Raw genomic sequence first — 15793 nt, forward strand, 5'->3', positions numbered from 1 at the left:
CCCGCCCTCCATTCCCTATGGCCCAGACCATGAGGCAGGTCCTGCAGGAGCTGAAAGGGGCTGGTGGGGGGAAGCCCTGGCTCCTAGCTACAGGGTTTTGCTCATCCCCATTCGTTTAGAGACAGGAGCTCTAACATCTCCACCCCAGGGGCTTGTTTGAGGCCCAGGCAACACAGAGGGATGCAGTAACCACCCTTCGCATTTCACCTTTCCCAGCTGGACCATGCAGTCTGCAGCTCCCTCAACCCCCAGCGACCATCCCAACTGCCAGCTGAAGGCTCCTCTCTCTCCCCAAGCCCATGTGTGACTTTACCCCATGAAAATGAGCGTGTCACACACCCAGATAGTTTGGAGAAGCCACTTTTAATTTGGAGACAGGCAACTTGGAGAACCTGTTCCTGGTACTGCCTGAAGTCACCTCCTGGGAGGTGTAGAGTCGTCCTCATAAACTGTCACTGCACAGGACTGCAATCGACCACCCAGCATCAACCCTCGAGCTCCTGACTGGGCTTTGCATTCGTTAATAAACACAGAGAGTCTTTATTAGCCAACTGCTCCGTATTTCATTTCCCTTTTGAAACGATTCGCCTCCTTCTGGCTCCACCACCACAGGTGGGAGGACACCAGGCTTTCATGTTTCATCTTGCTCATCACGCTTGATCCCTGGAATTAACTGCAGGTAATAAGCACTAAATTAATGTCACACGGCGCCCTTGGCAGGGGGCTCTGGGACCTCTGTGGAAAGGTGCCCCAGCTCCAGCTGGGAAGGGTGAAGGCCGGGCCCTCGAGGAAACATTTCCAGCTGGTCAGTTGTATGCTGTAAATGGAAAGCAGGCTTGGTGTTTTATGACCAACATCTTTCAAGGACGTACAATTTGGGTTTCAGGGCCGGTATGAATGCAACCTCACCCATTTATAGGTGAGAAGGTTGGGTTTTTTCACGAGTATGAAGTACTACTTCCTACTGTGTGATTGCTCAGCCCAGCTTGCTCTGTTCTGAGGGCACCTTGGATGGGCCCTCCAGAGCCTTCTCCAACTGAGGGGGGGTCCCACAGGCTTAGCATTCCCGATGCACACCAGCACCTGGGCGCGCGCTGGCCAACCTGCCCTCTGGGTGCCCCTTCTTGAAGAAGGATCTCCTAGGGACTACATAGGGTGTTGCGGCAGAGACCCTACGTGGTGTGAACTGCAAGCCAAGAAGATCCGTCGGCCGGACCTGCTATAGGACAAAAGGGTGTTCGGCCGACACTACAGCCAATAATTCCAGTCCCTGAGCCCAGTTTTGGCACAAGTGCAGCCAGGACAGCCAAGGCAAGCAGGATGTGGCTGGTGTGGCGCGGGCAGTGTGAGCACAGTGGAGACATTCAGGTCTGGCCTTCACTCATCCATCTTGGTGCTTTATTTAAGGACCTGACACAGTGGTCGAGGCTGTAACAATAACTTACTTTCTAAAATTAAAAAAAAAAATCCATAGAGAAATGATGTGAGAAGACTTTCTGTCTGGCAAGAACTCATGTATATTTTAAATACTTCTTGTAGAGTGGAAGCAAAGCCAAAAAAGCACAGCAAACCCTCACACAGGGATTTTCACCAGTTTTATTTGCAGATTGGCTTATTACAGTTCCCAGTTTTCTTGTGCCAGGCTCCAGATTACAAAGGGGAAAAAAAAAATCTCTATACAACCCCCACAAAGTTGTTTGTTAGGTCTGATCAACCCAAATACAGTACAGAGGGGAAAAAAAGGCAGGAAAAGAAAACAGCATCTCTGTGACTTTGGAGACTGCTTTTTTTTCAGTGGCTGAAGAATCAACTCCAACTTCAAAATACTCCCTATTCCTACACCCAGCAGAGCGGCTGGTGTTGAGCTTTAATATTCAGACACATCTGCTACCCGAGAAAATTAATTTTCAGCTCTAGGATGGCTCTTAAAGGGAGGCCCCATTGACCTGAGCTGAAAATGATGGAGTCCTCACACTCTTCACTGCAATATTTAATAGCTGAGTGGCAGTTAATTAGATTACTGAGCCACTGTGACAGATGCTAGGCAACGCCTGAGGAGGGGAATTTGGAAAGGCCATTATCTTCCAGTGCTGGGAAAGCTCTCATTTTAACCCTTTCCAGCCTTGCCCTGCCCTTGCTGTGGTCCAACCCATGTTAAAACCAAGTGTTTCACAAATCAAAGGCCAGCATAGTGCTCTGGGTGAGTCTTTCCCACCTGAGAAAAGCAGGTGGTCACACTGGGCAAATGCCTAGCAGAGGTGCCAGGAGCAACTCTTTGGTTCCCAGCTGGCATCAAAACAGATGATCACTGGGAGATGCCAGTAATTTCACCCACTGGGTGATTCCTAGGCGCACCAACCACACCAAGGGGGAAGCAGGGAAGTGCGAGGGTGTTCGAGGGTTTGGGCAGCATTCTTTCTTCCCTGTATTAAGTTAAGTGGATTTTGATGAGTCTATGAAAGAATTTCACCCCTCCCCCCACCGCAGCCCCCGCTTCCCTAACAAAACCAGTGAAGCTTGTCAATCCCATCCCCAGCTCCTTAAGCTAGCTGGGAGGTAGCTTCCAACCACCAAAGCAGGGTTGTGTGTGTTGCTGGCCCTGTGAAACCTGAAGACTGAGCTAGCAGAGGTGTTACAGGCTTCATGGAAGATGATGCTACCCAAGTGTTGCCTGTATCGGTATCTGCTTTCACAAGGCAAAGCCAGCGGCATCCCAGCACAGATTGGTGAAGATGTGCAAAGCTCTGTGGAGTAAAACTGGTAACCAGAATGGCAACCAAGCACCCCACTGGAGGGGAGAGAGGAGGAACCAACAGTGTCGCAGTGGCATTGCAATAGCACCTTCCCTGAGCAAGCGAGAACGGGAGTACCAGAATGAGACAGGACACCATGAGTTTCCACCAACTTTCTTATTCTCGCACACCCCAAAACACTGATAAACACATTCTTCTGGTTACAAAACCCCTGCCCTCCCACTCGGGTCTCACACAAGAAGTCTCAGAAGTTCTGATTTAACAAGCAACAGTTTGGATGTTAAATAAACACCAGGACCATCAAATGCACCATGGCTTCTAAGCTTTTGCTTCTGCTACCCACTGAAATGTAAATACAGAGCATGAAAAGAGACCCAGGATTTGCCAGCAGCCCAAGTGTCACTTGCCTACATAGTCATCAGCTCCAAACAAGTCACCCATATACTCAGTAAAAATATTGAACCACTGAGCCTTTTTCCAAAGCACTTTGTATCTCCCAGGACTCATATGCAAGTGTTTTTAGAAACTTTTAACGCCCACAACCACATGGGGACAGGATGTATTCCATGGTGAGAGCAGGCGTGGACACCTCTGCCCTCCCCTGCCCACCCACACACAGAAGGGTGATGCTGGTACATCCAGATAGCTTGGAGCAGAGGAAGAGGAGCTGCGGCCTGCTTGAAACGATCAGTGTAGATGGTCCTCTTAAGATACTGGGAGGGGGATCATCTCGAAACAAGAGTAACCTGGGAGCTGGCTTACAACATTGCAGAGCTGATTACTCTTCTCTGGTGCTGCATCCCACCTTTAAATGTGCCCTTCTCACAAAACAAGCAACCTGGAACCCGTGGCTTCAGAGTGGTGTGCACAGATGTGGCGCGTACAGACACAAGTGAGGCAAGACAGCAAGTTTCACTTGAAGAGGAGGAGACTCTTACCTTATTGACCTCCTGGATACAAGCCCCCGAGCCCTGACCCTCATCACGATGGCAAGTGCTTCCAGGTGCTGACAAAAGCTGTGGGGATGAGCGAGTAAGGCACCGTTGTGATACAGTTCCACGTGTCTGACGTAGGGTCATAGCAGTCCAGTGTTTTGCACCTCTGAGTGCCAAAGTAACCCCCCACCACGTAGAGTTTATTCCCTGAGGCCAAAGCGTGGCATGACATGCGCTTGGCTGTCATGTCCCCAATGCGCGTCCACTGGTCCGTCTCGCAGTCAAAGCGGTAGGCGGATGCTGCCGTGAACTCGGTGTCTCCTCCCATGATGAAAATCTGGCTGCCCAGGACAGCGGCTGCTGTGTAGCGCCAGGGCTGGGGGCATTCAGCTTTGATCATCCATCGGTTCTCAGCTGGATCATAGCACTGGACTTTGGACACCATGTCTCGGTGAATGCTGGTCCCACCAAAGACGAAAAGCTTCAGCCTGGCGCTCACCACCGCAGCATTGCTCACTCCGTCTCTCAAAGGAGCCACCATCGTCCATTTGTTGGATATGGGATCGTACTTCTCTACTTGCTTCAAGGAAACAGAAGGAGATGCAGGAAAGACTCCAGCTACCGCAGTGTGCCCACCAACCACATACAGGCAGTTTTCCAGTTCAGCTGAGCCGTGCCCAAACCGAGCTATTAACATTGGGGCAGCTTTTGACCATTCCTCATGAACAGTGTCATACACCCACACGTCTTTGGAGACCCCGTTCTCTGAACCCCTGCCTCCAGTGATATACACTTTGCAGCCGATGGCACAGGCACTAAACTCCTTCCGTGGACTCGGCAGGTCTGCTTTGGGGATAATTTCCTTTGCTTTGTGATCCACTTGGTAGATCTTATCACACATGAAGGTCTGTCCTCCCAGGATCAGCAAGGTGTGCCCAGCTTTGCGAGGCCTGGCACAGGGACTGGTGACCACCCCATCGTTCTGCAGTATCTTCTTCTTGCACTGAATGGCTTCATCCAAGACAAGTTTATTCCTTTCATCCACCATGATCAAGTCCTCACAAGCCAAGGCTTCCTTGAGGCATTCAGAAGGAAGCAAGGCCAGACGAACGTTCCTCAGAAGTTCTGGGAGATAAGCCTTCCGCTCATCCAGATCATATTTCACCCACTGGATGACAGCCTTAAAGACCTTTTCTTCATCCTCAATTTCCAGCTCATCACTGGATATGAGGTCCAGCAGAGTGTCCTTGGAAAGGTTGTTGAAATCCTCACTCTTGTGAACAGTCTCAAAGTTGACCAGGCACATCCTCCAGGAGAGCTCATAGAGCCGCCGGCACTGGTGAGCATCTGAGAGCAGCATCATACCCAGGCAGTTGGAAGGGTGGAGGTTCTTCTCCAGGAACTCAGCTGCCGCATCTCGGACATCATGGAACTGCAACATGTCTCCAGCCTCCAGGAGGGACTCAGCGTTCTCCTCATTGATGATGATCCGAGAGGAATAAGCAAAGTCCAGCAGTAGCTCCAGCACCTCTGGGTGGAGGCTGTCATGGAAGTTGACCTCATCGTCCAGGCTCTCCCGGAGGCCGTTGCTAAACATGGCTTCAAAGTATCTGCTGGAAGCAGCCAGCACTGCCCGATGACATGGGAACGACCTGTTTCCTGCCCAAAGGGTGACATCAGTGAACATGCAGTGCTTCCGCAGGGTGTTCAGATGGGACAAGACGCAGTCCGGGTGGGAAGCTTTGTGAAAAAGCAAGATGTTCATGGAGCCGGTGCTGGTCCGGGATTTACGGTTCTCGTGGACGCTGACTGACATGATGACAGAGCTCCTGCCTGCAGAGAAACACAGAGAAAAACCATCGTCCTGAGTGATGCAAAGCATGACGAATGTATGCATTCGCTATTCAACCCCGGTACCCTCTCAAAAGGCCTCGAACGTGATGCACCAGGTGACACCACGGTGCTCCTGCTCTGTGGGTGCTCCTGCTCTCTGGCTGGCAGAGCCTGTGTCTCCTGCACCCTCACAGCCTCCAAAAATTCAACTCAGGCTGAGCCGGGTGGGAAGGCAGAGCAAGGTGAAGGGGGAAATTCCGCACTTTGGTTTCAGCAATGGAGCAACAAAGTGAAGCAATCAAAACCCCAGCTTGATGGTAAATTGTCTCAACAGCCCCTAGAGGGTATTGGCAAACCGCAGAAGAGTTATTTTTCCTTGGAAAACAGCATTAAAGGAGCAGTCTATCCAGGATAAAGGGCATCGGTCTGTTCTTGGCTCAGCAGAAATAAAGTTTGGCTTCTGATTTGCATGAAGATTACTGCAGGTTTAGGAAAGGCAATTGCTACGGGATTTATTTATGGAATATTTAGCTACCAGCACAAGCCAAAAGTTCTGAACAAATTTTACCAAAACACTTTCATTGTAGGTTTTGTTGATAAAACTCACTAGACACTTCATGTGACTTAAATGTTTTGCAGGACAGATTCTCATCAGAGAATGAGACAAAAGAGACAGCTAAATTATGCATTTTAACAGACAGGCAGAAGCAAACACAAGGCTTTTATTAGCTACTATTTCGTTTAAGTGCTAGCCAATACCCATCCTTGCCTGTAGAAGAAAAACCCTTTGGACCAATCAAATTAATACTACTTAGATGATAAAATCCAAGACACTTACTCCAAAATTTTTTAGCCAGCTCTGTTTTGTCTCCCACATAACTAAAGCAGACAGACAGACAGGCATCCAGCCCTCTCTTTCAGCAGAAAATCAGTACTGTAGTTCACAGCACGACTATCCTGAGGTTTGAAAAATAAGCTCAAAGAAAACGGAGCCAGCCTGCTGCGCTGCCACGACACCCGTGAGAGCAGACACAGCAAAGCCATCACAGACACCTCACCAGGTGACTTCAATTTTTCAGTACAAGGGACTCTTCCTGACTAAAAGTGGAGTTTGCACGTGGGCAGCCCACAAAATGGACTAAAGATGAGGGCACATCGCAGAGCTCAGGGGGGTCTGGACTGTCCCAGGAGTCTTTCAGCACTTGGGGCAGGGAGGACCCCGTTCGGATGCAGAGGAGCATCAGGCACTGCCTGAGCTCCACTTCCCTACCAACATCAGGGACTGCTACAGGCTGGGGAGAGCGCGCCTGACTCACAGGAAAAAGGGTTGCTTGAGCAACACTATCCAACCCTGCTACAGCTGCACTCGTACCCAACACTATTTTTCTATCCTTTTTCTACCCCGTCTTCCCAAAAATGCTGCAGTTTTGCTTTGCAGGCTGGAGACCCCAGGGTTCAAACCCCATAGCAACCCGCTCCAGGCACCACATCGTTTGGAAATCAGTAATTAGCCACACAGATATGGCTGGTTGAGTTCTTTCTGTTGTTGTTGGGTTTTTAACTTGTTCTTTGCAGGCTGAGGTTTCTCAACGGTCTCTCTCCCCTGCAAGCACAAGGTCCACAGATCAGCCCTGTCCTCTCCAGCTAGGCTGAGCTCACCACCACTGCCCCAGCCCTGCACTCAGGGTCCCAGGGAAAAGCATGACGCAGCACTTTCAGGCTGCTGGCAGGTCACAGCCTTGACCTGGCAGAGACCTGGAGCTGTACAAGCCTCCCACGCTCCACAGATGGATGACCGCAAGTGGAGGCAGATAGCCCGATAAGCCGCCTGACTCATGCTCTGCTCATGCACTTCCTACCCCCTGCTTCTCCAGCACCTCCAAAAGAGTCCAAATTCAACAAATAGTTGTAGACGTGTCTCTCCTTTCCTACCCGCTGCCACGACTTACTGGGGTTGGTCTTCCTGAGGCCTCACTCGTTCCTCAGGGCTGCGTCGCCGTCCAGGGATGAGGTGTCTGTGTGCCTCTCCGTGCAAAGACGGGGGCTCGCCCGAGCAGCCACAACTCCTGCTTGGCCACCAGGCCAGGCAGGAGCATTGACGCAGGTATTTGGGTTGGATATGTGCATGCTCACCACCAAAACCCTGCAGCCTGAGGAAGCCAAGATGGTTTCGCTTGGGTTTGCAGGCTGTGCAGAACCAAGGCTCCAAAAAAAGAAGGAAAATGCCATTATGGAGCAGCCCTTGGAAGCACAAATGGTTTCTGACATCTACATCCAGCACGGGGATAACACTAATTTAAGAGGTTATACGGCTTCCTATGTCAAAACTCTGTAACACCGAAGCGAGGAATACAAAGGAAATGTTGATGAGTCTGCTAAAAGCTATTGATCTACGTTCCTATTCCTAGAACCTCAGAAACCACCTTGCCACTGCTTCCTTTGCTCACAGCTCAGGTCAGCCATTCAATGTAATCCTTCATTTGCTTATGCACAAAAAAATTAAGCAATTCATACAGGACAGCTATGGAAACAAACACAAAGATTGCAGGAAGGCAGCATCATTTTTTCTGACACTAAGATTCTGCTACTCAGAATGGAAGGAGCAGGTCATTTAGAAATGAAAAATGTCTATATAAAAGCTGCAGCAGAGCCACTTTATATATATATAAACACACACAGACACACACACAAATATATATATATATATATAAACTCAGACTTCTAACATCAAATATCTTGCCCAGAGCACTGGGTAACCAAATAATATCTCTATCCAATGGGTATTGAACAGCACCCAGGGAATAAATCGGCAAGTTCTAGTCCAGTCCCCATCAGCACTGCTCTTCATATCACCTTGTCCCACTACAGGCACCAACAGATCCCCAGTAAAGCTGCAAGGCTGAAGACTAAAGAGGCCACAGCTACAACGCCTCTGCTTGGCCTCTCCTGGAGCCAGGTTATGACACGGGATGTCACTGATCACACATCAGCAGAGCTAGACAGACCACTAAACTGAAACTACAGCAGCCTCTGAACTCTGGTGTGCAGCCAGCTCACCAGCAAGGTTCATTTGTGGTTTTCAGCAACTTCCAAACAGCTTGATTTGAGGGCTTCTTGAACCCTAACGTAGCTGGGCACAGCAGAAAAGTCACAGGTACTAATTCTTCCCCTCACAAACACACCCTGCTGCATCTCTCAGTCTAGCAGAGAACTTGGCACCATCCCACCCATATCAGATGAAGAGAAACTGCAGGCAACAGCTATTTCCTCTGATGAGCTTCTTCAGTTTGAAGCCTTATAAACCTTGGGAGCCCATAACAAAAAGTATCTTTTACACTTTTCTTGTCTGGGTACACAAACACACGCTTCAACGTAAGCGAGGTTTAAGTGCAGCGGTGAACAGGCTGGACCCACAACATGTGCTCTTACAGGCTCTTCTCAGAAGCAGATGCATGCAGAGCAGAATTTGGCCCCTACTGCATTCCTCACTTCTCTTACCCAGCTACTGAGCTAAAGAGAAAAAAGAGAACCACTCAGAACGAGCAATATTTTACACAAAGAACCCTGTCAGTGGCTCCTGCCAAGCTCCCACCTGCTCCGTGAGGGCTCAGGGGGTTATTGGAGCTCCCAGCTGCATCTTCCATCACACAGGAAGCTATCGCTGGAACAGCCACATCAACGCGAATAGCAGAAGGCATGACCTGAACGGATTGGGTCTTGGGTTTTTCCACACTGCATTAGTTTTTTCCTTCAAAAGGCAATTATTGAAAAAATAAATTTCTACTGCATAGCCTTTTAGAAAGATCTTACTGCTCACAGAGTTAGATGATAACGCTTCGTCCATACCGATGAGGGCAGAGGGGCATCAGCTTTGTGACAGCTGTCCAACACTGTCTGCTGGCTGTAGTATTCCCCCGGCTGTCTGCAGCCTTTGTACAACAGGTATAAGAAAGAGGGTTTTTTTCCAGCAGAGCCAGATAAGCGTGCTTTGGAAATCCTTCCAGTCGCCCATACAGGGCAGACAGCAACCCCGAAGGAGTGTAGGAGTTGGCCCAGGGAGAAGAAACCCCTCGAATCTCAGCTCATGACGAAAACATCCCAGCAGTTTCTCTGGGCAGGACAAAGCTGGCAAAGAGAACAAGGGGAAAAAACCAAAGCCACAGAGCTGGCCAAGCTCCCCACATGAACACGGCCACAGTCCTCCTGTCCGACACCTCTCGCTTCCTACAAACCATGCCCCAGCAGAAGGCTGTCCTTCTCAGGTTGGTGGGTCGTCATGTCGGAGCCCTGCCGGTATGGGTCATTGGGAAACACTCCATTACCTCTTGAAAAATCCAAGCACCACCTAGAAATCACATACTTTGAAGCTGTATCAGGCCTGGTCTCCTGATCACAAACAAACTGCATATGAGCGGACGGCTCAGAAGGATTACTGATACGTGGACTATATTTAGCTAGGCTTGGGGTTCCCCCCTCCATCTTAAACCAGCAGGCTGTCCACAAATCTCCAAATTCATTCACTATCTGCAGGGAATCACCAGCTGAGATGGCGCTTCCTTTCAAGAGGACAATATTTGAGAGTGAATAAGATGTTTCCCAGTGGGACTTCTGGGGCTCAAGCATCATTTCTGCTTAGAAGGACAAAACTACAGTGTTCTCCCAAGACCATGAAGGTTGGCTAAACACCAACAAAGAGTCCAAGTTCCATGAACTGAAGCTGGCACTTTCTGTTTGCCAATGAGACTTCCAGAGAAGCAGCAAGCAGAGCATATTTCTTTTGCCCCACTCAACCATGAACTACTTAAAGCTGTAAACAAGTAAATAAATAAGCAGTAAGGTTCCCCTGCTGGTTCAGCTCAGAAGACCTGGAAGAAGCTGCTCACACCACAGTGGAGATTCATTCCCAAGCAGTCAGCCATACAGACCCTCCATGGACTGCACTACAACCTACAACCACTCCTTCCAAACTAGGGCAGACCCACCTTGAGCAGCCAGCGACGGCTGCTTTCGCAGCCAGGCAGACGTAAGATTAATTTGTATTTTCTCTCCGATTCCACAACACCAACCCTTTGGGGTGAAATGTCTTGAATTCAGTCAAAGTTCAACTTTTCCCTGGAAGCAGCGAGATAAATTCTCTACCCATTAGGAAGATGTACCTTTGAAACACCTTCACGGATGCCACCACCTGGTGCTTGGGCCACCAACACCATCCCAGGATAAAATTACTAGTACAGAACCAATTTCCCCCTTTTTTCACTGTACAGAGCAGCAAACTAGAAACCTAATGTTGCCTACTGTGTTGTTTCACGGGGAAGAGCTCCTTGCAAAGCTGCTTAGGAGAAAGAGCACTGTGGAAACACACTGTCAAACGCAGAACCCGGATACAGCTGCATTTCAGATGTAATTTCCCAGTGCTGGAAATTGAGAAGGGGGATCTATTACATGCAGGCTTTCACGTACTCACAGACCCAGCTCAAGCTTCAAAAGCAGAAAAAAGCCAACTGAAAACAGGAAAAGATGGTGGGGGAGGGAGACAGAAAGCAAGAAAGGAGAAGGAACAAATGAAAAGATGTTTTCAGATGATTTTCATGTCTTTGCGTAACACGGTGGACTATCAATTATACAGCTTGGAGTTGCCTGAAACACTCGATACTAATAACGCCGTTCTGTAAAGAGTGCTCGAGATGAAAGGAATTAAAATAGCACCTGGCATCTAGTGCAGCACTGCACTTGTTGAGTGTGGAGCCTGGCCTGCTGCCAGGTGGGCAGCAAAGGACCTTCACCGCATCATCTCCCAGGCACACTCTCCGCTCGCTCCACGCTCCCGCGTGGCTGGATGCAGACTTTGCTCTCTAACAAATCGGGTTCATCTCCAGCAGCTCCGGTGAATTTAGTGGTTTGCCTGTGTCAGCCAAATTTGGTTTTGTTTTCCTCAGGATGACTAACGCAGCAAAGATGCGTCTGGGGTTTTGCACACCGGAATTCAGGCAATGTAACTCTGCCGTGAATCAGAGCGTGTCTCTGTAACAGAGCTGGATCTGGCCTTCCTGACAAACTCTTTTTTCAGCCTATTTGCAGATAGACAAGCAAAGGAAAGACAGTTGACTCCATCCCCCCAGTGCAGGATTTCTGATCCTGACCCAGCCTTTGAGAGTGGAAGGAAACCTTATCATTTCTTCTCATTTTCTCACTTTCTAGTCTAGCCTGTACACCCTAGACAGAAAATAGAAAGACCATGTGAAAGGCTCCTTCTGTTGGCTCAGACAGAAACTGGGACATTTTCCAAGCCCAACTCTGTAGTCTCCAGGAGATCAGATTGTCTGGAGAAGGTCCGGGCATGTATCGGAACGTCAACACACTTATTACAGCAAAGCAGAACTCAGAAACTTGGTCTGTCCATCACTGCTTCATATCCCATTCTCACCAGTACCCACCATTCTCCACTCTGAGCCCAAAGCCACCGCAAGAATCTACTGAATGCCACTTACCACAGAAAACAAAAGCAGTATTTGCCAAGCTGTACCAATTAGTAAGGTTCTTGTTCTATCCTGCAAAAGCACCTGTAAAGGGGCAGCAGTGCCTTAAACCTCTAAGACACGAACTAATCTAAGCCAAAGGCGACCGTGTTCCCACCACAATGAAAATAACAATAATTTGCAAATCACATACTGGACTTGCTACTCCGCAGCTGAGATAATCCATAAAACTGCTTAAGCAAACCCATGAGGCAATCAGAGTTCACGATCACCACGAAGCACATTGGCTTTGCAGTCCCTGGGAATACCACACCCTCCTACAACCACTACCCAAATCGGGATAAATAACGCTTTTAGCCACAGTTCAGGCTCCAGACAATAGCTTTTCATTGCTACGCCTTAACCCCAGTGGATCTTTTCAGAGTCCGTGATTCATTTCAGAGGCTGCTGTGGGGTTTTGTCCTCCTTGCCTGCCCTCTAGCTCCACAAGTGAATAAATCCCATTCTGCCAGATCAATCACAGTCGCTTTGCAAAATGAATGCGGGGCTGCAGAGGAGGCGAGCGAGTCTGCAGCCCCATCTCCCAGATTACACTCAAAAAGGCTCCAGAATGGAAACAAGCTACTTGATCGCAGTACCTACCCCAGCCCCATCTGGGCACGATAAAGCCCTTTTCAAGCAAGCCAACTTGCTAATGCGCTGCGGAGGGAAAAGGCCTTTGGTTCTTCAACTACAGAGGAGCGGAACCGCATGCCACTTCCCAGGGAGAGTTCAGAAGATGAGATGTGGTATATGTCAAATTAATGCCAGCACAACCACTGCAGTTGCTGGCTCCAGAAAGCAGTTCAGATCCTCCCACTCTCTGCGTACTGTGCCCGGCTCCTGGCGCTGAGGTTGGCAGAGCTGAGTGCTCCAATGGTCAGGCTAACCAGAAGCCCTGCCATGGACGCTCATGCCAAAGAGGTCTGTCTGCCCGCTGTCAGGGCAGGATCTCAATTTTGTGCCTGGCCAGTTAACCTGGGGTTCTGTTTGCTCTTCCCCTCTCTCTTGCCCGGCAGGGGATCTTGGTGCAACTGCCAGGTTCGATTTGCAGGAGCTCACTTGTAATTCTGGCCGGAGTTCAGAGCCATGGGGATGGGAGGCCCTCGTGTCTCCTGAACCGATTAGCCCCTGATGTTGACGGCCGTGGACGTCGGCCGATTCCCATGGGGCTGTAAAGCACTGACAGATATTTCAGGGTCTGGAGCAGCAAGACAGAGCATTGCTCATTGCCCTCTGGCTCTGGACAGAAGGAACAAATGTGACACCCATCTCTGACCTTTTCATTTCAGGATTAACACAGCATCAACCCACGCACTCTGCTTGCAAGTTCTGGACCAGCATGGGAACACTGCAGCAGCTCAGGCTATCCTGCGCTTCTCTGCCCATATCACAAGCAAACCAGAGTGGTTGCCAGTGCGCTACAGTAATAAATTTGCCTCACCACAATCTGACAGGCTATCGTATGGTCAGTGAGCAGACGGTGGTTATGGGATATGCAGTGTTCCCAGGCTCGAGCAATGGTGGGGGAAGACAGAGCAGCCTGTACTGGCTGGAGTGATATTAATAGTCACTGCAGGGATATAAAGTTGATAGGCAAAGAGAGACCGATGTGATGGTGGTTAGAGGTCAGGCCAGGGGGCTGGGGGCAGCTTGTTAGAGCTAAACGCTTCCTAGCTGGCATTCTTGCAGCCACTGTTTTAGGCAGCCAGCTTCAGTCACTGCAATTCAATTACAGTCTATAAAAGACGGGAGTAAATCTACTCCTGAGTTAAAGTGCTGACACGGCTTCTTCAAACCTGCCCCTTCCACAGTCCCCAAGCCGTGGACACCCTGGGCCAGCTCTGCCCGTCCTGCTCCACCTACCCACGCCCAAGGCCAAGGCACTGCTCAACAGCCGCTCTTTTGTAATGCTGACACTTCCCTCCCTGTCTCGAAATGCGCTGCCCATTCTCTTCCACCTCCACAGATGGCCACATCCTGCCCTTCCTGTTTCACCCATCTGCCTCCTCAACATTGCCTTAAAGGTCCTCTGGCTGTTAAGAAGGACCTGAACTCCTGCAGGCTTCGGGGAGCGGCTGGTTACCACTGTAGAGACAAAACCACATTCATACGTCCACACAGATATGCACACACTCCTTGACACCATCCAGGACCACGTCCGGCGCTCCAGCGCTGGAAGGACCATATTATATATCACACACACAAGCATTTTCACACGTTTGGCGCAGATGTCACACAGCATCTTGTCATCTGTTTCCAAGCTGTCTACCTTCACCAATTTAATTTCCCTAGCTCCTTCGGTTGAATGATTTTCAACAGGCCTTATCTCCTCTCCAAAACCACATCCAAGACACCATCCTCAGTGCCTGAGATACTTGAACCTGCCCCAAACACAGCACAGGAAGCTACCACAGGGCACATGGCACATGCATGCTGAGGCAGAAGGACTACAGACAACAATCCTCAAATGCTTGAGAAAATGCACAAAAAGGGGATGGGAAATGTAAGTTCCTCAGTGCTGAAGCTGTGCACAGTCTCCCGTGACCACACTGCAGTGCGAATAAACCGCTTTTGCAGCAAATTTCACTTTGGTTTTAGTCCTGAGGCTCTTGTGTGCACCCCACACCTTTGTGTTGCAGAGCAAACTTCCACCAATGTCTTCTCCCCAAGTGCTTCACTCAGTACAGCCTTAACAGAGATAAACCAGAGCAGGTGGTTAGGGTGAAAGACACAAAAGAGACAACACATGTTTTCAGATAAGATTTGATCTGAAGCAGCAAACAGGACAGGGAAAACAGGAAGGCCCCAGAAAAGGTCCCATCTCACGAAGGAGGCAGGCTCCTGGTGAGATGGACAGACAGTAGAAAGTACGAGAGCTCAGACCTGTTCAACACCTACGCTGACAGGAGACTACCAGCACAGCCGCCGGTAACCCGGCTGAGATCACAGCAGCAGCTGGCCACCACCAGAACCAGAAAGGAGCAGGGTGTGTTACAAACATCCTGGGTAGCTCCTAAGGTAAGATCAATAAAAACAAGTGTCACAAGTCACAGGAAGGGAAGAGAAGATGAGGGAAACTGTCAAAGTATAAAGGTTATAGAGTTGCTTGGGTTTTTCTGCTCAGGATCTGTCCTGGAGAGAAAGAAGTATATTTGAAGCACCACGGAAGCCACTCCAGCAGATCACAAGAGAAAACGACAGGCAGTGATTGCCAGGAAAAGAAAACAGAAACCACTCAGGAAGCTGGGGCTCTCCACCTGAACGTTTGAGACATCGGGGTGTCTGCTTAGGAAGGGCTGAGGACAGCAGGTTTTCCGAGGACAGCAGGTTTTCCAAGCACAGATTCAGCTAGTCAAAGCAACCACCCCAACAACTAGAAGCACAAGTGGATAAAAATAAAGAAAAAACCCCCAGCAACTACCAGACAGGCTTGTAACTCTGTGACGCGCAAAGGGCCTGTAAGGACAGCGGGGGGACGGAGAAGAATTTCTCTTCCTCTGTCAGCTCCGCTCAGTCACTCACACAAACCGTCACCCTTCTCCTGACAGGATTACGGAGTCGGTGTCACCGGACAGCCTCTGGCAGCGCTCCCCTCACACCTCGCTTCTGCGAGAGGTACCTACAAGAGAAATTAAAAAACCCAACAACGCCACTTTCCTCTCACATTCAGGAGATAACTAGCAGCTTTTTTTATATCCTGTAGAAAAGAAAAGCCCGCCATCTCTCTAAACGCTTCGCTGCCAGCTTTCTCCGC

At 49.6% G+C, this 15793-nt stretch overlaps 1 protein-coding gene across 1 annotated transcript in view; it reads right to left on the minus strand.

Annotated features, from left to right (window-relative positions):
• Positions 1-5504, minus strand: part of KLHL25 (kelch-like family member 25) — a 7501-nt gene extending 1997 nt beyond the window's left edge. The window contains exon 1 of the mRNA XM_010139324.1: positions 3692-5504. Within this exon, the coding sequence (XP_010137626.1) occupies positions 3735-5504 (1770 nt within the window). The 3' untranslated portion in view covers positions 3692-3734. The remainder of the gene's footprint in view (positions 1-3691) is intronic.
• Positions 5505-15793: the final 10289 nt, after the last annotated feature.

This window comes from Buceros rhinoceros, unplaced genomic scaffold (assembly GCF_000710305.1).
Source record: "Buceros rhinoceros silvestris isolate BGI_N320 unplaced genomic scaffold, ASM71030v1 scaffold8637, whole genome shotgun sequence".
Taxonomy (NCBI): domain Eukaryota; kingdom Metazoa; phylum Chordata; class Aves; order Bucerotiformes; family Bucerotidae; genus Buceros; species Buceros rhinoceros.